At 40.5% G+C, this 20,922-nt stretch overlaps 1 protein-coding gene and 1 long non-coding RNA gene across 7 annotated transcripts in view; one reads left to right on the top strand and one right to left on the bottom strand.

Annotated features, from left to right (window-relative positions):
- Tfap-2 (transcription factor AP-2) overlaps nucleotides 1–20,922 on the bottom strand; it is a 197,300-nt gene that overhangs the window by 63,819 nt on the left and 112,559 nt on the right. The window contains exon 1 of one of the 6 annotated variants that reach the window (XM_072007418.1): nucleotides 15,208–18,344. The exons of 4 other annotated variants lie outside the window; for them this stretch is intronic. In XM_072007418.1, coding sequence (XP_071863519.1) covers nucleotides 15,208–15,486 — 279 coding nt within the window. In that variant the 5' untranslated portion in view covers nucleotides 15,487–18,344. Of the gene's footprint in view, nucleotides 1–15,207; nucleotides 18,345–20,922 lie in introns of those variants that run through there. One more of the 6 variants, XM_072007417.1, reaches the window with a different exon arrangement.
- Nucleotides 1–20,922, top strand: part of LOC139989270 (uncharacterized) — an 85,491-nt gene that overhangs the window by 35,803 nt on the left and 28,766 nt on the right. The gene's annotated exons all lie outside the window — the stretch shown is intronic.

The following is a 20,922-nucleotide window of genomic DNA, read 5'->3' as shown; positions in this document are numbered from 1 at the left end:
AAGAGTCATTCATAAAGACGTTCTGTTTTCACCGTGAAATTATTAACTTAGTAGATTGGTCAACGCGTTCTTTGAGATATTTATTAACCTTACACCGCATGACTGCGATAAATGGGACGTAGAGGGAAAAAGAGAGAGAGAGAGATAATTTACAGCGGTAAGAATCATTTGATAATCAATTAGCTTCAATTACGTATAAGGCGTATGGTTGCACAAGGTCCGTGAAATCTTCTTCACGAAACGTGTTTCATGGAAATATTCATTTTTATGGAATTTTCGAAATGAAATTTCATAGAATCTCTTATTTATGAAATATAATACAGTGTCTATAATATTCTTTCAATTTTTATCATTGCTTTTAATTCTAATACTAATCAAAGCTCATTTCTATGTGTGTCTCAGCGACTTAGCAAACTATTTGCAACTGACAATCATGCAATTTATACTAATTAACGCAGATCGATAAATAGATATTTCACCGCGCTGTTTAACCAGCCAACGTTCTACAGAAAACCTCGTACATTATCTACGACAACAATAACTTGTTGGACAAATGACTCGTTCTTCCGAACATCGTGTCGAGGTTGGAAAAATAGTCGCGTGACAACGAGTCTCCGGCTTGTACCAATAAGTCAGTCGGTCCAGTTGGCCGTAGCCGATAGAAAAATATCCCGGCCAATAAATACGGCTATACGTATCGCCATATGATTTGTAGATCGCATTATACGACACTACACGACGCGTGCGTGCTGTTCGATCGTGTATTAACGCCTTTTATCCTGTTTTTTTTCCTACAGCCTTTCCCAACCCCGTCGCCAAACGAGCTGCGTGACCGCGATGATAAAGAACACGTTAATAATTTTTGCTTACGTGTTGAACTGCCGCGCCGGGCCGATCTTTGTTTTATATTTTCAACGTGGTAACACAGATACTGCCAGCCAACGAATTGCGATAGATCCGTGCGAAGACACGACTTCCTCCGGATTCTTGTCACGCGATACTATCAGCACGAAAGCGGGGATGAAATCGTTTCCTCCAATTGAATACTTCACTCTCAGGGAGAACGTTTGGTTCGTTTGTCACGCGTGTATTGGAAGAATAGGGCAACTTTGTGTCGTCATAATCTCTCAACAATTTTAACATACAAAACAATGAGAAATGGGAAGAACAATCAAAGGGCATACTGCATTTGTCAGTGATTTGAATAAATCAGTAAAAGTTAACTTAAAATCAAATCACTTTTTGCAAACCTGAACGAACTGTTTGAATTCAATCGCGCTATAAATTTAATTAATATTCGTAGCGTATTTTTCCTATCATATTTTTCTTCCTCTTCTGTTTGCTTTTCGATCGGGCTCTACCCAAACAACAATATCAGAAAAATCACCAATTCTATATATAAACCACTTCTTTCCGTATCTTTCTAAACATCAATTCCTACTCAACCCACTTTTGCCTCTTTCCCTGAAAATTTGCAAACCCTTTGCACCGCGAGTGAAACACGGAAAACTAAGAGCATCTTCATTCCACGGAGACAACGAGAGCGGGACCACGCGGAGAATCCTCCCACGCGGCGCGAAATAATTTCTCAAAGAGGACGGGAAGGTCTTGAGCGATCCGTGGACCAACCCAAATCCGCCTACCTGATCCGGTAACAGGTTCCACTCCCTATCGTGTAGCGGCGTTATTTAAACGCGTACACTCGTTTCGTCGTGCACCTACACGCGTGGCCACGGCCGTGTGGACGTACACGTGGTCCGTATCGACAGAACGGAATAGAGCTCATGTTTAAATACATGCGGTGAAACGTAGGCAGGTACTCTACTCACAACACGCCGTTGGGTATAGGCCGACATGCGCAGGTGCCTTCGGGCTGCCTCGAGCCGAGCATTAAATTCACTCTTTGGACAACGCCATGAGGTGACGGAGAAGCTCTCGAGAAGAATCTCCATAGCTGCCGTGCGTCTCGCGAAACGTGGTTTCCGTGGCACTCGAAAGAGAGTTGGGGCTCCAGGTAATGGCTCGATGACGGTGGGCCGTAGTTTTTGAAGTAAACAAGCAGCCATTTATTTTAACGAGGTAGATTCGTTTTTAAAGCATAGTTAAAAGGTGATAAAGAAAGTTAATTCTTCGATTTCTTGTGGATTCTTTTTCAGGGTAATTTTTATGAAGTTTGGTTGATGATTGATCGTAATTTTCGAGATAATTAAAAAGCAATAAAGCCACTCTTGCGAGTTTTCGTGGATTTTTTGGATGTAACGTTGAACGAGGGAGATTAAAGTGAGTTCGAAGCAGTGATTTGAAAATGAGAATAAGATTAGTTGTATTTGAAGCGTTTGTCGGATCCAGTATTTGTATAATTGTAGATATCCGGAGAGTTATTCGTCATAACGAGACAATCAACGTTTTATGAGCTATTTAGACATTTTAATGGGCGTGATAAATGGTTTCGATGAAGTTGATAATAATACAATGCTGAAGATCAATAATGCTAATGCTATTTTAATTGGTAGATTAAAGTGCTGTTTGAGAATCAATAATGTAAGTAGAGCCTATAGGTAGACCGATATATTGCAACGCAATGATAGTCATTTTGAATCTTTGTCTTTTGTAATATAAAGAAATATTTTGACATTCCATTATATGTATACTATACTTGGATATTTCCCTATACCTATTACGTAATTACAAATGTAAATTTAGAAATAACGAATTACAACATAAAAAGCGTTAATAAATATTCTCATTTTACTTATGTCATCGTAATAGTCTATTTCCAATAGTAACATTTACGCTGTGCACTTGTAAGCTCCTTACCTTGAAATACGATATACAGGAAAAGAAGTGTTGGCGCATTGACGCGTTTTCATTCTTAGCTTGTAAAAACACATATTATTATGTTAGCGCAGCGATAATAGATACAATTAGCTAGTCACAATTCTGTCAACCTTGCATGGTATAACATTATTTTGACACTATTATATTTACTGAACTCATAATTGATTCCATTATTATTTCTGTCATCGTTTCGCAGATTTTTCGCCTTTTGATACATTAAGCAGACTCGCGTTCACGCGATAATCTCGTGAAACTTGATCCAGTAATTTTATGTGTGTTTCTAATAAATGTCTTGCAATTTCTACGTACAATTTCAAATTGGTTCCAAATCTTACCAATAGGATCAAAATAATCGTATTTTATTAGAGTGCGACAGAAATTTCAAAAAGTTTCGTCTAACGAGCATAATATATTTATAAGAATCCTCTGCGGTAGACGTTCGCACACCTTCGTGACCTACTGTATGAGGAAAAACATTTAAACTGATCTACCAACTGAATCCAAACCAAAGCCGCTTAATACTTTGACAAGCCTCGCGAATAGACTCTATAGGCGGAAACTTTTCCATTGAATGCAGCACCGAGTGAAATACCTCGCGCTTCCTCCATAGCTGTCTTCTGGGACTCGCATCTCCAGCAGACCATACGATTCATATTTCATATTTCTCGCGCGAATCTATGAGTCATATTCGAACGTGTGCACATCTGGCTGTACAAGGCGGCCAACATTGAAGTAGGACGTGAAAAGGTTAACGGTTGTATCCGCGTGTGGAAGAAGCTCGTCCATCGATACACACGAATCGCGTTGTCTGAAACAATAGCCGGCATTCAAGGCTAATCGAAATAATCGGTGGCCCGGAGATGAGCCGTCGACCAGAGCCAGAGCACAATGGCTAATAATATAAGCTGAAAGGTGAAATCTCGCGCTGTGTCGTCGTTTCTTCGACCGTAGGAACGTTTGAACTCGGTTCGTTCGTGACTTCGTCCACGATCGTTGCGGCAGTGTCATTAAAGGGAGCCCATTTGAACGCGCGTCGCGATCTCTTGATCGTGCTGATAACAAGCTGGAAACGATGCTCGGAATTCCGCGATAATGTTAGAACGATCGCAACGCGTCCAGGCTGACCAGGCCTCCGAGGCGTTCGCGCGGAACCGTTTCGACGGATACGGCCAGGCCCGCCGCCAAATGGTTCGCATTCCTGCTATGCTGCTCGCATTTTTCATCGTACATGCTCAATAGGTTCCGTGGATACGACGGATACAGTTTACGAATGGATTATACGATAAACAAACGTTTGTAGGTAGTCAGGTTGATTTGTCGTGCTCGTTAAACTTAGTATTCAGGTGCGACGCAAAATATTTGCGATTGAAAGATCCTTCGGACTAAGGCTTTGGTTACAGCGAATGAATGTTTTGACGAACTGTCATTCCGACGAATGAAACATCCGAATATCGCGTATCAAGAATGTTTGCACTCACGAGAATCTATATACATACATGTTTGATTGCTTAGAAATATTGAGTTTGTTAGAATATACATCTACTTTAATTATACGTAGATTGAAGCGATAAATTTGTTTCGGTGAAGACGCGAGCATTGACTTTGTCAAAAATTGGATTGTATTACTATCCCTTGCCTTTTTTCGCTACCCTATCTCACGTTATACATTCGAACAAAAGTCAGTTAACCATATTTCGTCGATTTCACAATACTAACACCACGAACGCACAACGAGCAAAATTAGAATAAGCATTACTTTGGGAAACGATTTCATTACCGGCAAGTCGTTACTCCTGCTTTCTTTCTTTCTCTCTCTCTCTCTCACTCTCTCCCTTGTTGGCAGTATCAAAAGGCGCATTCCAGTAAACGACCGATTCTCTTCGCTGTTTCTTTCATACCGTTTGCATACTTATTATTCGGATGCGTTGTCGGCTGCTCGTCGAGTCTTTGACGGCTCGGCTGAGAAGTAATTTGGAACCAGAAAGCTTAGTAATTACCATGTAAATCGACTTCGGATTATTAAAGCTCGTAATGTATGCGTCTTATTTCGCACTCGTTACTCGGCTGCCTACCTATCGAGCCTAAGAAGTCGGCCGTGTTCGAGCCAAAAATTCTCTTCGTCGCAATTTTCGATTTATTGGACAAGACTCGATGCTTCCTTTTTTTCATCTTTTATCTTTACGAAACTGTAACCGTATGATAATGCACAGATGTCAGATAAGGCTTCGTAAGGCGTCCGATTAAACACGTTGCTAGTCTGCACGCCTGTTAACCTGCCTCGTCTCGCATCTTCCGCGCCGTTCAACAACGTTCTTTTCATCTGACACGTCCAATATAGGCGATGCAAATTATTTTCGCGACGTAGGTGCGAATTTCGAGGCGCATTAGCGCGACGAAATTGGTCTCTTCCTTGGTTGCGAAACAGAGTGAGCTCCGTTTCGTGTACCTTCTGTGCTTCGTTTTAGTAATCGGACATTCTTTGGCAATCGCTTCCTGGAACCGATTCTTCCTCTGGTCCTTCATGAAAATTCATCATTTTGAGGTTAGTCGAGGTTGATGGTTAGTTTGGTCTGAAAATTCTCGTGTCAAACACGTTGAATCGTTCATTTTGGTGCATGCACGTTGTGCGATTTCCCCCTTACCATATATATATGGTAAGCGCTTGGTTGTCGTTAAGAAGAGGCCATGCAATTTGATCGATATTCATTCGAAAATGTTAAAATTCATAATTTGCTCGGATAAATTTTTATATAGGAAGATTCCAAGTTCTTGTTTCATATTTTTTAAAGCTTATTTTTTAAAGCTTTAAAGCTACTTGAAACAATTCAGGGAATATGTTAGCAAGATGATACATTTACGCTGTACATGTGAATGTGTGTGTAAGCGTCAGAGGGCGTCCAGGCCTTAGTTGGGACAAAAGACGATTGACAGTCGTCTAGAAGTATCCGGAAGAGTCGGTTGAGAACAAGCGTGCGTGCGAGTGGCTTTGCGAGGTCTTCAGTGAATAAATTATATGTATAACTGTTGTGTGCTCAATAAACGAATTTTTTGTATTTCCGAATCCCTCCTATATCTTTACAGAATAATAATAAATTACTCCGTAGATTTATAAAATTTGAAGTTTGTAACTTTCATTCGAAGAAATCACTGAACCTAAACATGTTTTCTTATTACGGTAAACTTTCAATAAAACTACGTAGCCTCACTATAGAAACACACATTTTTCCATACTTCTCTATTCAATCACAGACAAGGAGTCTTAATATTTTCCTGTATTTGTAACAACAGATTTGAACGGAAGAATACTACGTTCATTTACATCGACTACAAGGATCAACGGTAACAGTTAATCATCCGTTATGCAGTAATTATCCCGAAGGAAATATAATACGCGTTTCCAACGCAATCCGTTCCTTTCTCAATAATCACGTTCATCCGTGGAATCAAGCCGTGAGTAACAAACCGAATGTAACTTCAGCATCTACGCTATGCACAAGGAGGATAATAAAAGCGGCTAGCAGTGTTGTGGAAGTTTTTCCAATCGTACGTTTCTTTGCCATCCGGGAACATGATTTTACACCGCGCACGTTATATCCGTTTTATACGGTTAACACTCAATCACTGTTGAAACGCGAATCGAGTTTTCGCGTTTTCTCAGCTACAAAACATGAGCAACGCGTTACTGTCACTTCCTGTCTCTATTCTTTCGAACCTCTTACTATGGAAAGAGCGCAGGAAAGCGCTTCAGATTTATTTATTTATTTTCTGCCCGAATTATAATTTAGTTCCACGATTACCGTCCGTGTGAGATAATTCTCGCAAGTTGTCGTGTTTCTTCAATTCGTATCGTTCGAAACAGTTGTGCTTTCAAGTTTAGAATTAAGAGCTTAATATTCTTAATACAACACGGTTTGCATGCATTACTATTTGCATATCGATACGGTGCAATCGAGAATAAAATGCGAACGTTAACAGGTTGCACGATAATCGTATACTGGTTACGAATGCTACGATAAAAGGATGCTCCTGGAGGCAAACTTGTCCCTGTCCGCGAAACGAACGCCTTATAAGAGGTCGAACCACATTTAACTGTTGCATGGTGAACATTGTGCGATAAACATATGTTGAAATGAACGTAAAAGACTGCGAAGATAGTGGCAGAATATTTAGTGGTTGAGCGTGGATGGAGTTTCGATACCGCCTGTCAAGTTAATTCAAGAAATTTAGATAGTAACAAAGGAACCCAAGATAAAAAGTAAATTGTACAAATTGGTATTCGCTTGTCCGTCCAAAAATATGGAAATACTTGTTATTTTCTTCGGATACTCCAATATTAAACGACCATATTTTTGATAATTATTTATTCCAAGGTTTCAAATTGAGGTAAAAACCAATAATGAATACGTTACAATTTTGTTTCCCATAAGCAAAGAACACGTACGTACACACGAGTATCACGCTACTCAATAAGCATTAATTCACAGACGCTACTAGAGGTAGCTACCTTCTGGTACTCGAGAGAACCCGATCCGAATCGACAATCGCGATAGTAGTCGTGTTCAATGGCCATTCATAGTCGCGCGAATTAAAAACCCTTGGCGTCGAACTAGCGAAATACGATGCTCGAACCTGTTTCTAATCCAAACGTGGAAACATCGCCCCGCATTCCCTTATCTATAGTTGTCAGCTTCCGCGCGAGGGACCAACCGCTGCCGGATAAACGGAGGTAACGGAGAATCCGTGCGAGCACCGAGGATGCTCGTAATAACAATATACAAGCGGCTGAGTAAAACGGCCATTACACGGATAAATTTACAGATCTCTCGGTTGTTTATCGAGTTCCTTCCAACCCTGCCTCGCAACTATATTTATGCCTTTACACCACCTTAGTCAGCTTTAATCCAGATCTTTATTGCAGCCTACGAAGCTTGCTATAGGACACTTGGAGTCCACACAATGCGGAGACTTGTCAAAGAAACCGCGGAAATTCTTCGAACGAATTCGCAGAAATCACGAATTTACTGTACTTCTGCCGTGAAAGAAGAATCGTTGAAAATTTTTTCCGCGTTTGATCCATGTAAGATATGTGAATGGAGAAGTTGTTGTTCGATTGCACGTTGCATCATTTTAGAGATGCTCGACCTGATGTCAGTTTGGTGGTTGTAAATGATTTATTTAGTAGTGGATTGTCTATTCGTAGATTTGGCAATTACCGATGAACACAAAAGTAATTAAAAAGAAAATTATTAAAAAGCGTGAGTTGGTTGGAATCCAATGATGCTATTATTTACACGATTTTCTCAATTGCCTAATTTTCGCTAAATATTAATTTATCAAAAGGTATATTTCCATTTATATTTGTCATTTAACCAAAGCCAGTAGAATAATATGACTTTTCATGACGATAGGGATCGTCAACTCCCACTTCCTCTTTCTGCGGATGCAACAACAATAAAATGAAGATTATTATACCAACGGATAATGCAATAAAACGAAAAATTCGATGCAGCAGATTTAAAGACCTCCCAGTTGAGTGCCGCGACGAGATGTACGAAAGACCAAGTAAAGCTCGACGTTTTCCCTTCGCGACGGAAGGATTTGCGGATTGCACGGTAGTTTTCTTCGTGAAATATCTTTTTTCTTCCTTTTCTTCTTTCCTTGCAGCTGCCGCTGGATGACGGTACAAGCTGGAAATTTATTCAAAGTATTTCTCTCTACACAAATTTAATATCTTTACGAATAAGATTAAGCGCGAAGTTAAGTAGCTACTATTTGGTATAATTGTTTGGAAAAAGTTTCGTAATATCGCTATACTGTCGTGATACATTGTCAAGTAAATTTAATGAATAACTCATCGATTTATCTATAATTTTAAAAATAATACGTTGAAACGTCCAGCAACATTCTTCTAATTGCAAATTAGTAAGAGGCTTGGAATAAATCAAAAGATTATCACTTAGATAATCCTAAACGTGGAAACGTGAGACTATTACAAACTACGTCTAATCGTCCATCATAAATATTATTGCTTAAGAATTCTAGGCGATTTGAGTTTAACAACGCTAATCATCGGTAATTTCTTTCTATTCGATGCAATATTAATGTCCAAGGTAACAAAATGGTGAAAAACACTGTGTGATTATCTCAGTCGCCGTCACATGCTTTTCTTCGTTTCCATCATAATCCTATCACTTTATTTATCCCTATTCAATCGCTATATTATATCGCTATATTAATTTCAGTATCATTGTATACGAACCGTTTCTTAAGAAACCATGTACGAACCTCAACGGAGTCGATTAAAATTTAGCTTCTGCGCGACTCGTGTAAATTTTCGTCTTCGGTTTCAAAAGCTTTGATACTTCCAAACCACGATCGAACATGAATAATCCTCGTCGAAGTCATCGACTAGAAATCCCCAAAGAAAATCTTTATCTAAATGTCTCGCCTATCCAGTCGACAGATTTTCGCGAGAAAAAAATGCAGCGGCTTCACTCGGTAGTCAAAAGGCCACGTATAAATCACGCGGTGGCATCTTAGATAATGACAGTCATACGGCGGGCTCGTGTGCGCCGGCCACGACGGCTGATATATTGTTCGGTGGCCGGCGAAGGTAGCGGTTAAAATTCTTCGCCAATGATAATCCGGCTTCGACCGGGAGAATCGATGCGTGCACGATTTCCGGGCTATCGCGATCGGCCTGTTGCATCGTTAGGCGGTAACACGGCCTAAGTAACCATCGATCGGAGAAATTACACGCTTCCGCTTGTTTTTACTTGCACCGGCTCGCGTTCCCGGCACACTGTTGCTGAGCCGGTGGTACATGGTACCCCACAAAATGGGGAACATGCACTCCAGTTCTCGGATGCTTCCCTTAATTCTGGTTATTTAAACTTGATTCCTTTTACTGTCGTCGATCGCTATTTTGGTGCAATAAGAAAATCGAAAACGAATATTATCAAGAAAACATGAAATTATATACGGGATCTGCGCTTTTTTCTTTTGTTTCTTGAATGTTGAGTGTAAATTTGCTTGATGAATGAATCGTGGATGATGAATGGAGAATCGAACGCATAGCAATGATTAAAGTAAATCGATTGTTTTAATAAATGATGCTAGTGGATAAACAGTGTGGCCTATTTTCTTCGATATCTTTGTACGTCGAAATCTTACTGGATCTTTTGGAAAAGTATTTTCGCTGGAAGCACGTGGTTAATGATAAAGTGTACATACTACTTTACATTCGACGCGAAACGTTTAAAAAATGGCTGTTATTAAAACGAAGACTGATATCAACGACTACTCCATCAAATAAAACACTTCCAAAGTTTTCTTCTTCAAAGAATTATACACTGCAGCTAGAGAATTAAATGATTAAAACACTGTCTAAATTATATTAGTCGAAATAGTTTTGAAAGAATCAAATTACACGGAAGACTTCATTCGATTACATTAGTTATAGTTTGTACAAGTTTTTAGGGCGAGATAGATAATATTCAAAAGGAAAGAAGAGGAAGCAAGGAACTTTTATATTCAGTATGTTATTATTGCTTTAACTCTGTTACGTTCTTTAAGTCAGTTTCAACTTAATTATGTTTTTCTATGGTTAAAAAATTATATCTTTAATATTGAAAATCCCTAGAATTAAAATAATTTTGCTCGATTTTGAAGAAAATAATATTCTGCAATAAGTTGTTGTATCAGAAACAATGTTCGTGATTTATCCATTTGCAAGATAACTCTATATAACGAATAGAAGATTGAGTTATTAGTAGATCCTCCTTCATCGAGGTAGTTTACGCGTTCTTCTGTAAGAAAATACACATTGAAGTAGAAGATAAACGGCCAGATGCAACGATGAAACAATGTTAAACTATTCGCACGAATCGTATGCAAATTATCCTGAGTGACCGTTTTCGTTGGCGGGTAAATTGCGAACGATTATGAAGATTACAGGTGTCGTAACCACCTTCTCACTTGCCGTTCAATTTGTCGGAAATGAAGAGATTTTTGTGTTTTATTACACGGTAATAAGAAATGCGTAGGAGACAAAACCACCTTGCAGCGATGTTCCTGTGTTCGTATAATATATTCTGCACCGCAAATCTCCACGGAACATCGAATATTATGCCGAACCTCTAATCCTCGCCATACATTTCTCTCTTTTCCTTCTTTAAAAATTGTTAGAATATTTGAAGTTTGTTATCTCGATTTTCTTTATTAACTTTATTCCTTATACAAGAAGTTCTTTTGCGAATTGCGTAAGAAATAATCGAGTGTTCGTATGGTGCATAGAAGTACCTATTATAAATTTCATTGCTAGTTACGTGTTTATGATATCATAGCTGTTCGAAGTACCAATCTCCAACTCTCTAAAACCAATCATCATCGAGTGCTAATCAAAGGTTCACGACTGCGAGCCACCTCTAACAACATCGAAACTGATCGAGAATTTAAGTTACGGCTGTTCTTCTCTGACAAGGGTACGCTTTCATAACCAGGCGTAATTAAAACTAATAACGTGCGTTTCGGCTTCCAATCAGGAAGAGCACGCTCAGAGTCAGACACGAAAACCACGCATTTTTATCGGAGAACACCTCATGCTAAGTGAAAGTCACGCTATAACCTTTAACTGTTTGTTTAATTGTATAGTAACCATTATTTTAACATGTAGAAAGTATAGAGATCAAAGATCTGAGCAGTGATTAAAGCTCTGAGACTGTCAATTTTGGATAGAGGAAGATCGACGATTAAACATTTAAGATAACGATTAAAAGATTTGGATGACGATCGATCCTTTAAAATACCTTAAAATGTTAATTTCTGAAGAAGATGCGTCATAGGTACATATGTATTACGATCAGAGTTTGCAGATGAGTTTTATACGTTGCAAGAACGATCGATAGATTCAGAGATAATAGTTGCGCGAAGAATCGAGTCGAAGACGATCGTGGATTATTTTTACGGGCGCATCCACTGGAAATACGGCTAATGGAATCCCTGATGCTACTCTATAGATCCTGGAATTGGCACGGAGGTAAACGCGTTTCATTGGGATTCTGTGTACACAAAACAGTAACATCTCAGGATTACGTAAATAAATTATCCGTAACTTCATACTACAACATCAACATCGGACGATATTCGCCTATTATCCTTTCCGGTGTTTCTTCGCAATGCTTTTCTATGCGCTTTCAATGTGCAAATAGAGTACTGAGATATCCTTTATAAACATTTCAGAAATATTAACTCTTCGTTATGCGTTTATTATTGCCAGACGTTTTTTTACTTCATTACTTCGACCGCTTGTAAAGATTGATTTACAGTGAATTTGAAAGATTTTTAATAGCATAGATAAACAATTCTGAAATGAAATAAATTCATTCTATGATTGCTATTTAGTCTGCTTAATGTTTCATATTTGAGATATAATTTTGCTTTAAGTAGTAATACCATCTAGTATTAGCTAACTAATATGAAAACATGGCCTGTCATGTTTCAAATCTGATTATCATACATAGTACAATTATTAATTTCCTCCAATTGGATGAAATTAATCTGATGAATTTTCTCGAACAAATTAAGGAAATCGTTCTAAAATTTCAATTTCATCTATATAAAAAGCTACTACCATTCAGTTCAATTGATCCAAGAGTCCCGTAATCTCAATCAAACTAATTCATACATCAATTTCGTCTAAAACATAGCTGGCTTTCCTAATTTAACAATCCTACTGAATCCTACAGTACACCTGCTACAAGAGAAACCATTCACGGGAGAAAATTTTCTTACGTGGACAGGTATCGGCACGAAAAGCGGTTAATGGAACTTCTAATAGCGTCGGATCGCTGCATCGAACAGTGGCAGGACTGTAGTTATAGGATAGCGTGGTTACATCTCAGGGTCCCGCGTAGATTTTTCCTGAAACCCGTTTCGTGACCTCGCACATGGGCTTGTATCTTACGACAATCCTGCCTACGCGTGAGCACGTCTCACTGGCCTCTGTCCCCGTTTTCGAGAGTGGTCAGAGGCATCGCTTCCTCGAACGATCGCGATGCCCAATCACAGAGGAGGAGCACCGTCGATCACTTATCTCGTGCGCGATCCCTATCTCGAGATAAATTTTCTGATAATTAGATCGTTTATACCGAGATCGAAAGACCGAGATAAGGATTTGAATAAAGTATTATCCATGATAACGATAATAAAAATTAAGAAAGTGAGAATAAATCAATTTTGTTGCCTTCTGTAATTTTAACTTGTTACAGTGTCAAGAAATGTTTTAACGTTCATCAACGTATTTCTGTAAATTAAAAGTAAAATAAGCATTTCCCTATGTATAAAATTAATTTTAACAAACTAGAAATAAAATGAAAATAAGATAAAGAAAGGGGGAAGAGTCGATGATGACATTCAGAAAGAATTGCGAATACTTATGGTATTCATCACTTATCGCGACCTTTTGTATTTCAGCAGTTTTTTAATTCAAAATTCAACAAATTAGGGACTACCTAAAAAGAAACTAAAGATCAGTATAAAGAAAGAATCAATCAAGGACGTGCGAATGGTATTCGTGGATCGTTTAGACGGGTAATGGAGGATTTTATGACGAGCGTGAAATTTAGCAAGTATGATGTCCGTTGAAAAGCAGCATGAGATAAAATAATAATTTTAGAGAAGTCAAGATTTACTGCTCTGCTTCGTCCAACGATTGTTGGCTACATTTTTCGACATTCTTTCTTTCTTCGTTTGAAGATGATGGGAGATATTGTTCACCGAGACGTCGATGCAATAAACGTACGAATGTTGTTTTTAATGTCCCGTTTCTAGATATTTCCGCTATACGCCACTTGATGAATACTTTAAAGCAATGTGTGCGTCGTCTTTACGATAGCAATTATAACGTTACAGTATGACGTAATAAACGATTATACGCGCTTCGTTATGCGCTAGAAGAAGTCTGATAACTGCTTTGAGTTACATCCCATATTGCGGTATGAGATAATTTGTACTAACAAGCTATCATTTTTAAATAACCCAATATGTTTAGAACAAGTTGCAGAAAAGCCTTCCTAGATTAGAAGAACGGCTATTATAATTTACTGCTTTTCTATCATTAGTACAAAATTGCATGGATGAAATTACTCAGGCTCCAAAAATGTTTATCGCAGTTACTATCATTAGTGAAATTAAAAAGATAAAAGAAAACTTCGTAATATTAGAATTTGTTTTATATTGTCAATTACCTTCAATAAACCGTACATTATATATTTCCAATGATCTCAAACATAACATTTTTAATGAAAAGATATCTACTCAACGATCGTTTCATGGAACGGATGGAGCCAAGGGAAAGGGATTTCAATCAAACAAAATTTCTAACTTGAAAGTACTTTTCCATGTTCCCAGTTATCCCCAATAAATCATACAAAACCACTATCTTTAAATATTTCTAAAGACGTAAAACGTAAAATTTCGATTCGAGAAACACTTCAGAAACAGGACAGTCTCCGACTCGAATGAAGGAAAGGGCGCTTTAGCTAAATAAGGAGCGGTCGTGCATCGAGCTTCCTGGACTGTAAAGATGACGCGCTAATAGCTTCGTTTTATGATAGTCCTGAATCCGGACACCTGATTTGTTGCCGTATGTCAGAGTTGAATACTCTCACGACAGTGGAGCAGGTATAACCATGCGTAGGCGGACACTTCAACCGACAGCTGGTCTTTCACTTGCCACGTGAGAATTTAGTTTCTACGCAATGTAGTTTGAGAGCCGTCCGTCGAACAGGGTTATGGAGTACGGTTTAAAAGAGGATAAATGTCACTGAAACGCTGCCACATACCACCGGTCTATGTATTCTCAAGTTTCGTGATATGGCATCCGATATATTCATTTTTCGCGTCGAGTCGAAATGTCTGTGCGAACAGGGAGAAATAACGTCACGTAATCAATGCTTCCACATGTTATTAAGTGCTATCGATGTTCGTTTCGATTCCTTTTTGTCGGAAATCATGGAAATCATCGTGGTTTTGAAAGGAAAAGCTCCGCGTCTCGGTTTTCACCTTTCATAAATAGTTTGAAGTATTCAAAATTGTATATACTTTATGATTTATGAACAATGCATTTAAAAATTAATTAAAGAATTTTCATTCAGAAAGTATTTACTATATAAACACTCTTTTTGAATTTTATCCTATCCATTAGCTCTATTCAATGTCGAATCGAATAATGTGAATCAGGAAATGTAATCAATGATATTAATCAACACCGCCAATGTTCTTCAAACTCAGCTGTTTATCGCAAAATAAATAAAATCGCTCCCTAGTGTAAAAAAGAAAGATGAAACGGAAAGAAAGGAAGAAACTTACATCATCCCTGTCCTCGTGGAGATCGTCGTCGGCGCTCTCCTCGAGGACAAAGCCCACGTCGTTGTTGTTCCTGGTGAGTGAGGGCAATTTCCTGGGTGTAAGCTCCTCGCCGTCTGTGTCTCTCTTACGCTTGCCGTCTCTATGTTCGTTCAGCGTGGTCTCGTGCTCGTCCAACATGTCGGTAACCATCAGTTCCGACTCGACGCTCGTCGGGGACACGACTTCGTCCAGCGGTGACATCGTCGACCTGTCGGCTTCACCAGCCTCCAGTACGGACATGATGAGCCACTTTTCCCGGCACAGATGCTTCCTCGGTCACGATCACCAGAATTCGCGGACAGTCGGGTCTCGTCTTCGACGGGACAATTTGCGTCGGTTGCCAAGAGGTGGCAACGAGGCACCTCCACTCATCCAGTGAGTACGGATGCACGTTCATAGAGTCTTCCTTCGGTGTCCAATTCCCTTTTCTATTCACGTGATCGTTTGTTCGACGATTTGTTTTAACGATTAAATAGATACATCTGACCAGGATGTTTTTTTTTTTTTCAATGATGATTTATAAAATTATTTTAATAGACAGCGCTGCTATTAAACACTCTTAAAAGGAAACTGTAATTAGATTGTCATCGATGATCGAGAGTTTCCTCCCACGGTTTCAATCTGCGACACGATTCCAGGTCTATTAATCACTTTCCATTCAAATCGATCTTCTCCTATGAACATCGCTTCGTTGACATTCTATCAGAGTTATACTCGTTGAGACTTCCTCTCATTAATCACTTTCTTCTATACGAGCTTGTTTCCTCTTCGTGCATACATCCGCGTTTATGTTTGTTAAAGCCACCAGATTTGACGATCCCAGTACGATTCGTACATTCGTGGCGAAGCCCGATAATCGAGTTCGCGTTCACCCCGCCCCAAGACAATGGGCTGATAAATCGCCTGTCCCCGATAACGGTGCCGCTCACCGCTAAACAGGACCCCGGCCGGAGCACATCCAATTTTCCAAACCAGCCTGACCCTCTTTTTCCTCTGGATGATCGGTCGCTGAATCGAGCAGGAATACCTGCCGACGAGTACTTGTTTACGAAACGAGAAACTTCGCGAATTCCGATTGTGAACAGGTGTTTAAAGATTTCGATTCGATGATCGCGGAGATGGATTATTTGGAATTCATTAAAAATCCTCGTTCGAGTGTCTTATTGTGAAGTGATACGCACGAATTATGTTTCTTTACAGCTTGATCGAAGCTCGGTTTGTGGTTTCATTAAGTCGATTATAAAGTTTACACTCTTTTGGCTTGTGTTTAAATATATTCTGAACCCAAATTTACCGGAGGTAGTAAGATTCGTCAACGAAACGATCGACTTTCAGTCAATAAGCGACTGGAACGAAATCGCTTCACGTGTGCGTGGAACACGCAACTTTAAAACCAGACGTAAAACGATCCCGCGGCGCGCGTCTCTGCGGGCATTAAAGTCTCCGACTTTCCACCGGTTTCGCTGATCAATGACGTAGAAACCTGAATTCTTGCGGGCGACCTCTTCGTGCAGTTTAATAACACGGTCGTCACCGCGTAACTATATCTTCGTTCGGTGTGATTCGCATTAAACGAGGCGATCGACATCGTATCGTCGCTCGAAAATACGAGCGAACTCGCGTTGATCGATGTTCATGACTGCGTGATATAAGCAAAAGCTATAGTATGACGCACGAAAGTGACAGAACGAATGCACTCGCAACGAGTCGACGCGATTAGATCATTTGGAAGAAGGAGGCGGTTCCGCGAGTGCCGAGCGCAAAAGTCCTGAAAAGACGTAAAAACGTAGCCAGTTGCGAACAGTCACGTGGCGAGTCAAGCTCGTGACGTACGTTCCTTGCTTACTACTGTTCTAACATTCAACTTAGCCTGCTTGGCCCGATTTCACCGTGGAATCGAGTCGCGGACCGCTACCGGTAATAGGATTGCACCGATCGATACCCGCACTCTTCCTGTCGGCATCACGACTTCTGATTTCGATGCTCGAAACCTTGTGCACCACAAATCGCGCATGTTCATAATTTATGTTTTAATTGATCAAAAGTGTTAAATTCTTTTCTGTAAATATATTCGATTAAGTGACAGTTTACGTATTGATTTCTAAAATTATCACTGGTAACAAGTTGATGTCGATGATGCTGTATCTATCACCTCGTTCCATAACACGATCACCAATCATCGTTTCCATTCATTCATATTTCTAGCTAATCACCGATCAAATTTATTGTCCTTCGATGGGTTTGTTAGCGTCTGCCGTGATAGCCTGAAATTCCCTGGCTCCGCAGACACAATGTAGCAACAAGTAACACACGCGTTTTCTTTATCGATGGCCGATACGATCCACATCGGAAACAACGTGAACCGGTCCGCAGATGTAACGCAACCGATCAATATCCATGTCGAAACATCCTTGGACGAGAGTGCGTTGAGAGGAACGGCGAATCCCTCGGGCGTCGTGCGACGGATGTTGACGTCCCACGACGAAGATCCGCGGTTTCGATTTGAGTCACGTGGCCGCCAGTGTCACGTGGGGGCGGAGAGGGCGGTCACGGTAGCACGAAGACAGCCGCACGAGACCAAGAGGGAACGGTCGAGAAGATAACCTGCGGACTCCGGATCGTCGTGCAACGTGTCGCAATTTTGGAAAAGTCGATGCGCGAAAAGCCTGGTAGAAACACGTAGAAGCCCGCGTATTCAATCGAAGGTCGACGAGAACCGATCGTGCGACACCGCGTTGCCGCGCGCGCCTCTCGAGAATGGCCTAGAGGCGAAAAGAGGAAAGGATCTCCTCGAGTGGCGCCGCCCGCGGCAGGAGGGGGCAAATCTCTCTCCTGCTCTTGTCGAGAGCAAGTGTCGGGCCCGCACGATATGCCCGCTGGACCACCACCACTACCTCCGCGTCCTCTCGTCCACCACCACCACCACCACCATAACCAGCATCCTCGGCCACCACCACCGACGCAACGCCGACCACGCTACCACGGCCGATGCCATCGGTATCACCTTCACGAGAGAACGCCGTCGCCGTCGATACCAGCTGTCCTCTCTGAGCGAACACACGGTCTCCCCTTCTCTTCCACGAGCTTCCTCAGAGCTTCTCTTCCTCGCCATGACTGTCCACCGTTGTTGTCGATGATTCCCCACCTCGACAAGCAGCGCAGCAACTTGTCTCCGTTCAACCACGACCGAGAACTGCTCGTCGCCTCTTTGTCTCGCCGACCGTTGCTACCGTCTCATGCTCTCAAGACATCGTATCAAGATAGATATGTACGATATTTATCCTATTCCCTAGTCGGAAAACATCGAGAACCAGCTTTGTTCTACTATTTACCAGTCCGAGTCTTTGCCTCGTGCACGCGTACTCGATATCCTTTTCCCTCTATCTTTTTCCCGATCCACTCCCTTTCATCCTGCTTCTATCTTATTCATGCACGATTCCATTCGATCAACTTGGTCCTTCCTCGGAGGAGCACGCTAGCCTGTACGCTATCTTCATGCTTGTTTTACTCTGTCTCCGGTATTCTTGCATATCTTTCTCTATAATAAGCGATAATAAACGGGTGGAAGAGTTAAATAGGAGCGACACACTCGCGATTGCTTCACACATGCTTCGATATTTTCCATCAACGGATCTCGGAATAGCAAGGTCCGTCTTCCTCGCTGTCAGTTTCGTTAATTTTCGCGCCATTACTCTCGCTATCAGTCGGTTCATGCGGTGTGCGGCGGACGATATCACCGCCGTTCATAGTCATTCACGCGAGTCATAAGCTCGGTTTCGCGTTGCGTGTCGACTGTTTGCGCGAACGCGTGGCGTTGCTGTGACAGTAGACGTCGACACCTCGAAGCTTATTCCTTGGTCACTGGCTTTAAATCGCCACCAACTCTTTAGCTTGTGCGATACCTCGGCGAATGCGTTCCTCTGACCGCTCGCGACCGTTCGATCGACTGGTAAATTGCGCCGGACCGGTCTCACCTTCTCTCCCCCTCGTACACCCTTGCTTTCTCTATCTTCCTCCACGACTATCCTCGTTCTCTTGCCATTCTTCCAATTAGCATCTTGTAAGTAGAGCTATGGGCGATTCGAACGTTTCTTCGTCTCTTCAGGATACGTCTGAATGCTTTTAGCGCGTGTTCGATGAATCGAAGATCGGACGTGAGTAGGGATTGTTTTACGCCACAAAAACTGACGATATAGTAAACGTAACGATACTCTCTCGAACTTGTGCCAATGATCGCGATATGTCGGTTGCAAGTGAAGTCTTTTAAAGGGAACTTCTAGTTTCTATTAATCAGTGTTATGATGCTGCTCGTCGTAATTGAAATTCCCACAAATAGTTCAATTTAGTAGATTGGATCTTTTCTCCTTCTAGATGTATTTCTATCTTCTCTCAAAATATGATGTGATCGCAAAAGACGCATCGATTGATTGATATTGATCTCATTTTCAAAATAATTTGAAGCTCCGAAGAAAGCCCGTAAACTTTGGAACTCGAACTTCTATTAACTTTGATGCCGTTAGAATGCAGCATAAAGCTCAATTAACATCGCGATTTTCATTTTGTTCCCTTGTAACGATTAGGAGATCGTATTATCGTTGATGTCCGATATTTTTATGAATAGCATGCGCGTGCAGAAATATAGAAAAAAATGTCGGCATCCTGTGACAGGATCGTATACAGGGGAACATTCCTCCATATGTTAACCCAAATATGAGCAACGGCGAACGTGAAATAAGACGCTCATTAAGAAAGAATGTTTTGCTGGAACAGTTAGCGGCGGTATATAATTTAAACTGCAATAAACTTGCTTAGAGCATACGTTGTTCTGTTACCTCATGTTCCATTCCGCGACTTAATATTCGTGCAAAAACCAACAAACGAAACGAAGCTAACAGCTTCGACTGCGGATTTATAGTGGAATAACTGAACTGTAATCGGTCGTGAATTACGCGACTATTGCTAACGATTACGTTATAAATACCAATTTGCCAGAAATATCATTGTTGTATTTATTGTTGCCTCCAATCATAGTATTATAATTATGAATGTTCCTTCTCAAGAAAATGATCATGCCAGAGTAAATGAAAGTACTTAATACCTTTTAAAATCATGTCTCGTCGATTACACCGCGATATTGTTGAGTGACAATAAATATGCCGAATTATTCGATATAAAATTTTTTTAAAATCATACCAACATTCAATTAACCACTTTTCCGTTGTTTTAATAAACTCGTAGCATTATAGTTCTTATAAAAAATAAATTAAAACATTTCACATAGTATTGTGCTAAAATATTTCTCACCTTTCGTATTAAACGTGATTTTAATCCATTCCCTTTATATTTTCATCACGTATTCGCAAGACAATCCTCGTTTCTGAGATACGCGCCCTTGTTATCGCGAGGATCGATATCAGGCTTTAACGAGTAAAAATATTCGGGTCAGATGAATAGTAACTGGCAACAACGGACCTTGGAATCGCAGTTTCCAAAGGAGGCTGGTCCCTCCGCATGCGAAGACAGATCAGCTCTTTTTTCCTCTTCCTCCTTGCACATTTCGCGCACCTGTCCAGCCTCGACGGATGCTGCTGTGATTTCGTTTCCTATAAGTTTCTTTTTTCCTTTTTCATGTTAAATCGTCTAAGTGATTCTAATTACGCATGAAACTCTACGCTA

Source organism: Bombus fervidus, chromosome 7 (genome assembly GCF_041682495.2).
Source record: "Bombus fervidus isolate BK054 chromosome 7, iyBomFerv1, whole genome shotgun sequence".
Taxonomy (NCBI): domain Eukaryota; kingdom Metazoa; phylum Arthropoda; class Insecta; order Hymenoptera; family Apidae; genus Bombus; species Bombus fervidus.
Note: the sequence above shows the minus strand (reverse complement) of the source record. Positions and strands in the feature narration are given on the sequence as shown.